Genomic DNA, 10,428 nt, shown 5'->3' with positions numbered 1-10,428 from the left:
ATATTTAAAGGAGATACGGGAATACTTAATTCTCAATAGTCCATTTTCCGCCGCAATAAATCGCAGCTGATTTTATTTATATGTAGTGCTGCAGATTTGATAGGTCTACTTTTGAGCAGCCGAAATAAATGCTTGAAAATAAAATGTCCTTTATTGACTTGTATTGTTGACACCATCAGCATCCACTGGTATTTCATCTGTCTCTCATCATCATTCACCGCTTCTCAAAATCCCTCTCCTCGCGCATACCTTATCAATGGCCGCGATTCCATCATCTCACTCCTCCGAAACCGCTACCGACCGCCCCGTCCTCAGCCTGCTCAACAAGCGCATTCGTGCGCTGCGCAAAAAGCTCAACCGCATATCGCAAATGGAGGAATCCCTCTCTCGCGGTAAATCCCTCAACAAAGAGCAGCAGGAAACCCTCCGTTCCAAGTCATTCATCGTGTCCCTCATAGACGAGTTAGAGAGGTTCCGCCAGCCCCTCCTGCAGGCTGTTGATCAGGAAATTCAGATCGCTCTGGCCGAGACTCAATCAGAGGAAAAGAAAGCTCAGGAGCGCTCCGAGAGTGATGAAAGTGGTGTTGTTGCCGATCTGCTCAAATTGGTGTATTTTGGGAGCATGTTTGATGTGCGCACTCTTTCGATGGCGCAAGACAACTATATGAGGAGGACTCATGAGAGGAACTGCTGCCTCTCGTATGATTACGTGACGGATGATGACGCTGCTGGCGATCCCTTGAACGACTTTGATTTGGATTTGGTTGCGCTGTTGGGGGGTCTTCTCACCTCGCGCCCACCGCATTCCCGCCTGTCACACAAGGACTCGTTGAAAATGTGTGTGGAGCGTGCAAATCTGTGGCTTTCCAACTCCAACCGCCCAATTCAGCCTAATTCCAGTGTCACTTGTATGCAAATTCTTGCCCTAGCTCTCTAAATTTGCATTTCACTTGTGATATGTGCCTTCTTTGCTGTTATAGTACTATGTTTAATACCTTTTGTTGCTATATGTTTGGTGAAAATCTTTGCTTTGATTGATTTTTTTAGGAGACCAATTAGCATTGATACACTGGAGTTTAATGTTCTTTTATCTGTTATGGAATATTTTTTGTTGAGAAAGTTACATGCATCTTAATAGTACTAGTAGTTAATAGACTATGATAAAATTGTTGAATGTTTATGAATAAGTTTTGCTATTTGTTGTTCATTTAAGTTCCTTATTTTCTTACAAGGGTAAGTAGTCTTAGGATTTAACTTGGGAAGAAATGATTTTCCCTACTTTAGTGTGAGGCTCTTATCCTTGATTGTTTTATTGCTATCTTATAGTCCTATCTTCAGCCTTCTGAGAAGTTTAACTTGTTGGACGTGGACTGTCATTTTCAATAGGGCTTGTAGTTTCAAGGAATGTACTTTACCAATTAAAATTATGCACCACCATAACTTACTTGCAGTAGAGTTTTGCTTGTTCATGTAGAATAATTTGGTTGCTTATGATTATCTGGAGATGTCTTTTTGGTTGAAAGGATCTTGAATTTCTCTAAATGTTTGGACCTTCTTTTACTTCGGTATTTTTACTCTATTCTTGGGTTTTTTCTAGACACTGGCTTGAGAGAGAAGCTAAACAAGATTATGGCTTCGGACTACTTCACAACAACTCCACAGATTATTGCTCCTATTCAAGTGGCTGCAGCTGTGGGAAATTTTACTTCTTTTCAGGATCTGCTGCATCGTTCTATAATTCCTCATGTTGGTGTCATTGGCCCCGTGGAAGGCTTAGCCGCAGGGTCTGAGCAAGAGGTAACTGTTTAAGTTCTCCTTTGGCCAATAGTACAGAAATAATCCTGTCTAACTAGATTGGAAGTCTTTCGATTGTTTACCATTTGGCCATGTTGGCTGAATCTTTTCACAGTGGATACTGTAATCACTTCTTCCTTTTATGTTAATTTGTTAGGTCATACAGCGAGGAAGGTGGCTCTAGCTCACCCTCAACACCTGCCCCATTGCAATCTTGGAAAATTGAAGTTTGTTGGGTGTTGAAGTTATAATTTGCAAGCGTTTTAGACCTGGATCGTGCTTTCAGTTTTGAAGTTGTGTTTCTTCTTATTTTGGTTGGACATTTGATGCTTTTGTTTGACTTACAGACTCGATCAGAACAAATGTGGAAGCCTTCTAGCAAAGTTTGTTAGGTAGACTTCAAAACCTTTATGTGGTGCATTTCTAGATCATGGTAGCAGAGCTATGCATAATTGTCCAACAGGCTCGGTGATGTGCTTTTCTAGGAGAAAATAGTAGCCGATAATTAACTTTTAGCACCTTCCACAGGGACTTTACCCCTTTCGAAAACCTTTCATGCATAATCACCATCTTAAAAAATTTTAAAAAACAGGGGAGGGTATCACAAAATCTAAATTATTTAGTGTAGTAAAGTGTGCATGTGCAGTTATATTGAATGTGACACATAAAACCCTAATGCTATCTATACCGATGCAACTGTGTGAGTAGAATAACTGACCTCGGGGTGAAAGGCTTCAGGATCCAAAAGAAGAGAACTCGAACATCTTAGTTTTCAGGAACAGAGAATACCGTCCACAAATTGATGCCAGCATTTAATGAAAACCATAAGTCTGATTGTTCATATACTCTGACACGTGTGTCGTCAATTTATATTTAGCATGCAACGTCTCAGTGTCTTCCTGATTTTTGCTGGAAAATGTCAGTGATGCCAATCAGTAGAAAAATAGAAAGTGACTGCAACTAATTTAGACACATAAATGTTTGGTTAAGCTGTTGTTCCTTGGGGCTGTTGCATGGTATCCTGAATTTCGAAGCTAGGATTACAGCCTTAGAGGGAGACATAGTTTGGTCTAATTTCTAAGTTGGGAATATGAACGACAAGGGTGATAAAAGCATCCGGCACTTATGTGCATGCCCTTTTCTTCCATTCAAAAGTTTGTTCAGAGTCGGCGATTTGTTTGAGCAAAATGAAAAGAGTTACATGTATCATTCTAGGTTTTGAAAATTTTGTTGGCCTTTTTTGACATCACATGCGATATCGATGTATAGTTACCGTATTTGCTGCTATATTGAAGTGGCTTTCCATGTTCTGGTTATGAAGCGCTAATCTGCACAGTAAAATTACCTTGTTCCTTTCCTCATTTGTCTTTCTCCCACCTTGATGATTCTTTGTCAAACAAATTTTTGGAGTTGCCATGTGAGAGGTATACCTACTCTTTTCATCATGAACTCTCATGAACTCTATTGGCCACTATTGTCCATGTGTGAACTGCTTGTTCGGTTAAAATGTATCTGCTGAAGATTTTTAGATTAGTAAAAGATGAAAGTATTTATTTTCAAGAGCATTTATTTACCTTAGCCTTTTGGCTCAAATCTTGATTTAATTTCCTCTGGAGAGAAAGCCCATAAATTAATTTCTATATATTGCTAAAGTTCCCAAAGTAATTAGTTTCAGTTAATGCTCTTGTTTATAGTTTGTACCTACAGGCTTCTTTGGTCTTTGCTATTGCCTGGTAACTTTTGATGTTCGTATTCTTGTCATCATCCTCGGAGTGGCCATTTTCTTCGTACTTTGTCTTATTCATTTGCGTAGAGAGACACTATATTCTTTATTACTGATCAACATGTATAATCACTGTTCACTTGCAATATATAGAACTGTAGCTGATTATATGACATCCTTCGGATACATTAAAATGAAATAGAATAGCCCAGATAGCGAAAAAGAGTTAGACGGAAGATTATTGCATCTGAATGATTTCCTTTCTGGATCTTGTCTAAATGTCAAAATGTTAATCATGTAATCTGGTACCTCAAAAGTGTGTTTATTTTTTAGGCATCATGATTGTTGAATTCCATGAAAGTGTGTATTTAAATAGGAAGATTGTCTTGTTCCAATTTGGACTGCTCCTTACTGTTGAATCCTGTTTCATCTTGTTTATTTTTCATGAGATTGCCTACATTATTGATATTAAATGACTGTATAATCTCTGGGGTGTCATTGCTTAGGTGGCTGCTGATTTTCCTTGTGACCTTTAATGTGTATTTAGTTGTCAATATTGGTTTTCTGGTTTCTTCTTAGGAGTTATTTAACCAAATACAAGCTTGTTCGTATCAATTGTGTCCCTTATTCTCTTCTACTTGCCAGGAAATGGTAGTTTTGGATTATATGTAGGTCAATCCCCATTCCCCTCCTCCAACTTAAAAGAAACAAATGTTGTTATATGCTGCCTATATATCGTGATATTGATGGAGATCTTGTTATTTAACTTTGTAGTTGGTTGCTAGACTAAGTCGATCGTGTATTGTTTCTCCAATAAATTGTTATATCCACATGTATTTAAGCAAGCTCTCTCTTTATGCAATCTATGAAATAAATTAGACCTCTGTCTATTCCTTGCAATATCTTCCTTCATTGCTCACAATTATGAATCCTTGTATCTTGCAGGAGGAAGCTGCAGAATTGTAATGACAATGGCATTTATAAAGATGAATCCGACCTTGCTGGAGAAGTTTGTCTAGTTCTGGTTATCTTTAAATTCTTGAAAGCACATTCTGGTCGGGTTATTTTACAAGAATATCTGCTCAATTTATTCAGAAAGCATCAGAGGTGGAAAGCACATTAGGACTCCATATGCAGACTGAGCAGGTAACTCCTCAAAACTTAAGGCAGATGGAATCTCAGGAGCAACTGTGTAAGAACTAAAAAATCGTTGTGGTGGCTGCAGAGGATATGCTAACTGGCATGGAGAGCATCTCATCAAGGGCATACCGCATACCAGCATATGCTGAATTGGTAAAGGTATGGATCGCTACTATGATTATTGCTGTATTGTCCATCTTCAAGCTAGGCCGGCCCCTCAGCGTGACCACCTTAGTCCAGGTTCAGAAGTCCCCCCCATAAAAGTAACTAGTACTATTAACTATAGTACTATATTATATATTGGGCAAATGATCTTTTTATTTTTTGGCTAGGGCCGTACAATGTCTGAAATGGGGTTGGTCCAAACATCCTCACCTCTTAATGTAGGGAGCTTATGATTTACAGTTTTGTTAGGATATTCTAAATTATTGTTGTGAACATCTATGAGAGAACTTATCAACTACATTTACAAATATGCCAAAACCATATGTTGTGATCTCCTCTGAAATGGTAAGACTGATATTTTTGTGGTGATTGCTACTTTAAATTGTAACTTTTTATTTCATAATCAAATCAAGATTGTTTTGTATTCCCTACTTATCCACAGATATAAAATAAGCATACTTTAGAAATCATGATGCAATCTTAGTGCAATTTACTTTAGTCTTAACTGGTAGATGCTTTAAGAACGATCGTAAATTGATAATCACAGTTAAGAGGTGTTATTAGTGACGAATTTAAGAATGATCAAAACTAATACTCTATCTAATTAATGTTAATGGGGGACACAAACCTTTTACCTTTACTAAGAGTCGCCCCTTTTTTTGTGGCCAAATTCATATCAACACCAAGAGTGCTACGGCTGTTTAATACTATTTCAAATTGATATTCATGATTTCTATCACCTTTTATTCTAACTAGATAAAATCATCAATTCATTTTGGTCTATTATATTATATGCCATACGTTCTCACCTTTTTCTATCTAATAGTATATGTCATGCCTAAAAAATACACACGCTTTAAACTAAAAATTCAGCTGACAAATACACACCTTAAATAGGGAATTTCAAGATATATACGAATCATATAAAGTTAGAAAGAAGCAAACAATTAGTAAAAGAACATGCGTCTATTGCATGGAATCACAAAAGCAGTTGCATTAATATATCAACGAGACATTATCATTTGAATCACAATATTTATCAGAGAAGAGCAAACTACCATAAAAATTGTCAAATTTGATTAAATATGATATGTCCTGCAACTTTAAAAAGTCAACTGGAAAAAGCCATAAAAAGTGGATATTTTCTCAATTATCCCTAAAAACATAGTTGTAATATATTGAATTTGAGTGAATGAACAATTAACCCTTTGGAGAGAGAATAGAGTTCCACTCCATATTGGTTAATATATGTGGGCCCGCCCAATAAGATGCTTGGGTCTCATCTTCGAAGGTTACTTGTTGCATTTGTGGATGGTCGTGTGAAGAATGAGACGAACACTAAAGCAAAAAAGAAACAAATCCAGAATCAACTTCTCCACTCAAATTATTCTTTTTTCACTTTAAAATCTGCACTCAACAAAAACCATCATCACTCAACTCAAGGCTATTCTTCACTGTAAAATACTAGAAGAGAAAATATGTATTGATGCAAGGAATATTGTGATGAAGAAGCAAGCTTCAAGAAACAGTATAGTTTTTTATATTGGTTTTTGTTAATGCATAAAATCTTGCCGCAATTAGCATCAGCGGTGGAAATGGTTCACGGTCCCAACAAGAACATATTCGGCAATGAAGTGTTTAATAAAAAAACTAGAAACCATTGCTGTGTCAAAGTCTATAAATAGAGCATTGCACCAATTCACAAACATAGTAATTTCACTCCTTGAACTCTTAATAACTAGCCAGATTCAAGAAAATCTTCATCAAGATGGGATCCAATGTTTCAACAGCTTATGACGGCCAAGGCTCGCCAAGACAAATCTACCAAATGCCACCGCCGACGCAGCCTCAGCCAGCCAAGAAGGGCCAGGTCATCGCATTCCACTCCTCGGCTAAGTGGAAAATCCATTTTGAAGCAGCGAAGCAGACTTCAAAACTGGTATATACATGTAAGGATGTATTCACATAATCCTTCTTCAGTGTTCTAATGAGTTTATGTTTCTTGTAGATCATCGTTGACTTCACAGCCACGTGGTGTGGGCCGTGTAAGCAGATTCTTCCGGTGATCAATGAGTTCGCCGAGAAATATACAGAAGTGGATTTCATCAAAATCGACGTTGATGAGTTAGATGTACGCGTTTCACTTGCTGTTTCTTTCTTACCCATCAAACTACCTTAAGAAAATGTCCTAATCATTCGTGACGAAAAATGTGAACAGGATGTGGCTGAGGAATACGGGGTTCAAGCAATGCCGACTTTCATACTGATAAAGAAAGGAAAACAAGTGGATAAGGTGGTGGGGACAAAGAAAGATGATCTCCAAAACAAGATTGAGAAACACAGATTCTAAATTTCTATCACGTAAAATGAGCATCAATACCTTTGCCTTTATGGCTATTGAGAGAGATTCTAGTATATTTATTACTTCAATAATCTTGGCTCACAATCTTCTTTACGAACAGCTACGGGAGATGTAAAACTATGAAGAAAGAGCTTTCCATTTAAGAGGAATTATTATATGATACAGATTTCTCATTGCAGATAGTATTTTACAGCAGAGATAGCTGTGCTAATATGTAACTGGTAAATACTTCAAAATATCGAAGATAAATAAGAAACTGAAGTGGATATTTCTCCTACTATATGCACAGTAGATTATCTAGTCTCGATAGGTTAAGTGTAACTAGAGTTATAGTACTACTAAACTTACGCGTTCCCCTTGCCCAAAATCCTTCTCAAATCCGATTTCTGTTCTGCAGTGAGCCTTGAAGGGAATTTGATATCAAATTTTATCCTCAGCTTTCCATTCTTGCTAGGTTCTTTGGATATTGGCATCCCTTCGTTTTCAATCAACATTTCATGTCCCGGTTTGATGACATTCGATACTTTGAGAGATAGATCCCTTCCATCCAAGGTTGTTATGTTGATAGTCTTGCATGTGAGAGCATCTACTAAGGAGATCTTATGATTGATGATTAGATCATTTCCGTCTCTCTTGAAAACTGGATGTGGCTTCTCATCGATGACAAAGATGAGGTCACCAGGAGTGGCACCAGCTTCGTGGTTCCCTTTCTCAGGAAAAGTGATCTTTGTGCCCTTCTTCCAACCAGGCTTGATGTTTATACCCAAAACCTCTTCAACAGTCACAGGTTTACTGCAATGATAAAACTGCACATCACTACACTTTGAAATATGCATCAAATAGCAACCAAAATAACCAATACAAGTGCCAATCTCAAGCGTGAAAGTTTGTAATTTGAAAATCATCTTCCTGCAACCCCACATATGATGTTCACGCACTAGAACTTAACCGTCCATCTACTTTAAATTTATCTTTCGAACGCTTACTAATGGAGTATAAACGTATAATAGTTAAAGAACATAAGATGAAGTAACAAATGTTCATTGAAACAGGGCATTTGGAAAAATTGGAAACAATGTCGAAAAGTATAGTTGTAAAACCTGTATCTACTGCCAACAAAAGCTACAACTACAAAGCTTAAATTAATGCTAAAAAGAGAAGAGGGGCAAATATTCCTCCATAAACTTGCAAACTAGTTATGGTCTGTTACTAATCATAGTTTCAATGGGGAACTACTCATGCATAAGCCACACCTAAATTTTGAAATGAGGGACATGAAATCAACATAAAGAGTGCATTCATGCACATGAAACAGAAGCTAAAGCTTCCAATGTATTCCGATTGCATGCACCACGAATCAATCAATGTGAAAATAGATAGATAATATAAAAAAGGCATCAGAAGTTAGAAACATGAAAGAGAAATGAGTGAACCAAATATCCATATATAAATCTCAGTTCATGATGTAATAATCACTTTTTCCAAAAGTGCTTAGTCGCATACTTGCACGAATCAGAAAATTCTACTTTACATTTCTCCGGCTGTTTCCAGATATACTTTACAGAAACTTCTCCAAGGTTTCAATCAACAACTCACAGACAACCACCAAAACTTTTGACTCTGTAGAAAGAATATTATGCATCCATAAAAGAAATAAAAGCAGACAGTATCAATTCTGCATCAAGAGAATAAAACACCTCATATTAACTTAAGGCACCATAAATGGATGTGATTTAAACCCTCTGGAACTGTCCTTAATTAAGCTAAAGAACAAAAGTATTCAAGTAATACAATTACACAAGCACTCGAATTTTCTTCCACGTACGTAACTAATAACCACCAACAACCTATTCATCTCAAACTTTGAATTTATTCCAAAAACATGAGGTGCAACAGTGTACGAGTTTTGCAGACACACAACACCAAACAAAGATAATTTTTCTGAAAATTATAGGTCAAATATCATAACCTAAAAGACTGAATTGGATTCTTTCCAAAGCTACTAATCAACAGGTAAGAAGGAGGAAAGTTCATGAAAGACGAGACTAATTCAGAAAACCACCCAATTCCCGTAATGAACACCTTCCTCAGCTTAAGAAATTTTCTAAAACAAAATCTAAGATCAAATTATATCAATTCAAATGCAATCACACACACACAAACTGAAAGAAGACAGAATGTTGAAGTGGCAAAATGTACCAACCCAGACTCATCAAGCACGACTCTTGCTATCTGCATCTTCCTTCTCGAGCCCTTATACAGCTCCTCCAAGCTACACGGCAGCTTACTCTCCATCGCCGCCGCTTTCTTCGCCCTTCCACCGCCACTCTTCTCCTTTTCAGCATCGGACCCCCAAAAAAACTCAAAAATATCCTCCTCATCCCTAGGGCTGAACTCAAACCCCCTCCCCCCTCCGTCGCCACTACTCGGCGGCGGCGGATGGATACTGGATTTGAGGCCTTCCTCACCGTAGACATCGTAGATCTGCCGCTTCTGAGGATCGCTCAGCACATCGTACGCCTCGCTAATCTGCTTGAATTTGGCCTCCGCAGCCTCAGTGTTGACCGCATTCTTATCCGGATGCCATTTCATCGCCAATTTCCTGTACGATTTCTTCAAATCCTCTTCAGCCGCATTCCTCGAAACCTTGAGAATATTGTAGTAATCGACCCCCATTACCGACGGGAAAGAAAGAAAGGTTTCGCCTTTATCCCTTTCTCTTCTGCAAAAAAAAGCTTTATCAAAATCAAATGCTGATAAAGGAGGATTTTTATAGGGTTCTAGATGCGCAGGCTAGCGGAATGGCGGGTGATGCGCTAAGGTACGCGAAAGTAGCGATATTTTTAACGGTTTGTGACAGGCGAGGAGGAGATACTCACCCACACAATGAAAGAACGAAAGCGATGATCTGGATTCTCGACTGCAGGCGTGATGATCAAGACTGTGTTGAATATTTTATTGCTACTATAAATTATATTGAATCCAAGTTATTATTTCATATATAGTATAATGAATGAATAGAGTATTTACACACGGATGAAAGAATAACTACATAAAATAGATAAGGAAAGAAATATCTCTAATATCTAGACAATATTTTATGCAGTAGTAGTAATATTCTTCTAAGAATATATTTGATCATCTTAGGACTATGATCTTCTTTCCATGTCTTTGTTTTCCGAATGTTTTTACTATATTAAATTTTGATGAAATCTAGAAGCACGTTTTTACTGTCATTTGTTTA

General features: G+C 37.5%; 3 protein-coding genes across 4 annotated transcripts; 2 read left to right on the top strand and 1 right to left on the bottom strand.

Moving 5' to 3' along the window:
- Nucleotides 1-103: 103 nt before the first annotated feature.
- Nucleotides 104-5,191, top strand: LOC121794791. Its single transcript, XM_042193130.1, has 5 exons — nucleotides 104-908; nucleotides 1,598-1,797; nucleotides 1,952-2,186; nucleotides 4,463-4,663; nucleotides 4,743-5,191. Exons 1-3 carry the CDS (start codon nucleotides 257-259, stop codon nucleotides 1,976-1,978), a joined length of 879 nt encoding a protein of 292 aa, XP_042049064.1. The 5' UTR covers nucleotides 104-256; the 3' UTR covers nucleotides 1,979-2,186; nucleotides 4,463-4,663; nucleotides 4,743-5,191.
- Nucleotides 5,192-6,288: 1,097 nt separating this feature from the next.
- On the top strand, nucleotides 6,289-7,362 carry LOC121794789 (thioredoxin H-type-like). Its single transcript, XM_042193128.1, has 3 exons — nucleotides 6,289-6,761; nucleotides 6,831-6,953; nucleotides 7,041-7,362. The coding sequence occupies exons 1-3, from the start codon at nucleotides 6,591-6,593 to the stop codon at nucleotides 7,170-7,172; spliced, it is 426 nt and encodes a 141-aa protein (XP_042049062.1). The 5' UTR covers nucleotides 6,289-6,590; the 3' UTR covers nucleotides 7,173-7,362.
- Nucleotides 7,303-10,229, bottom strand: LOC121794788 (dnaJ homolog subfamily B member 4-like). 2 transcript variants are annotated; one of them, XM_042193126.1, is made up of 3 exons: nucleotides 10,064-10,204; nucleotides 9,388-9,906; nucleotides 7,303-7,976 (listed from the first exon to the last, which is right to left on the bottom strand). In XM_042193126.1, the coding sequence occupies exons 2-3, from the start codon at nucleotides 9,858-9,860 to the stop codon at nucleotides 7,529-7,531; spliced, it is 921 nt and encodes a 306-aa protein (XP_042049060.1). In that variant the 5' UTR covers nucleotides 9,861-9,906; nucleotides 10,064-10,204; the 3' UTR covers nucleotides 7,303-7,528. The 2 variants fall into 2 exon arrangements, with proteins under 2 accessions (XP_042049060.1, XP_042049061.1); XM_042193127.1 differs by having other exon boundaries at nucleotides 9,388-10,229.
- Between the last annotated feature and the right edge of the window lie 199 nt (nucleotides 10,230-10,428).

Source organism: Salvia splendens, chromosome 3, assembly GCF_004379255.2.
Source record: "Salvia splendens isolate huo1 chromosome 3, SspV2, whole genome shotgun sequence".
In the NCBI taxonomy this organism is placed as follows: domain Eukaryota; kingdom Viridiplantae; phylum Streptophyta; class Magnoliopsida; order Lamiales; family Lamiaceae; genus Salvia; species Salvia splendens.
The sequence above is the reverse complement of the archived record's forward strand: the minus strand, read 5'-3'. Positions and strand labels throughout refer to the sequence as shown.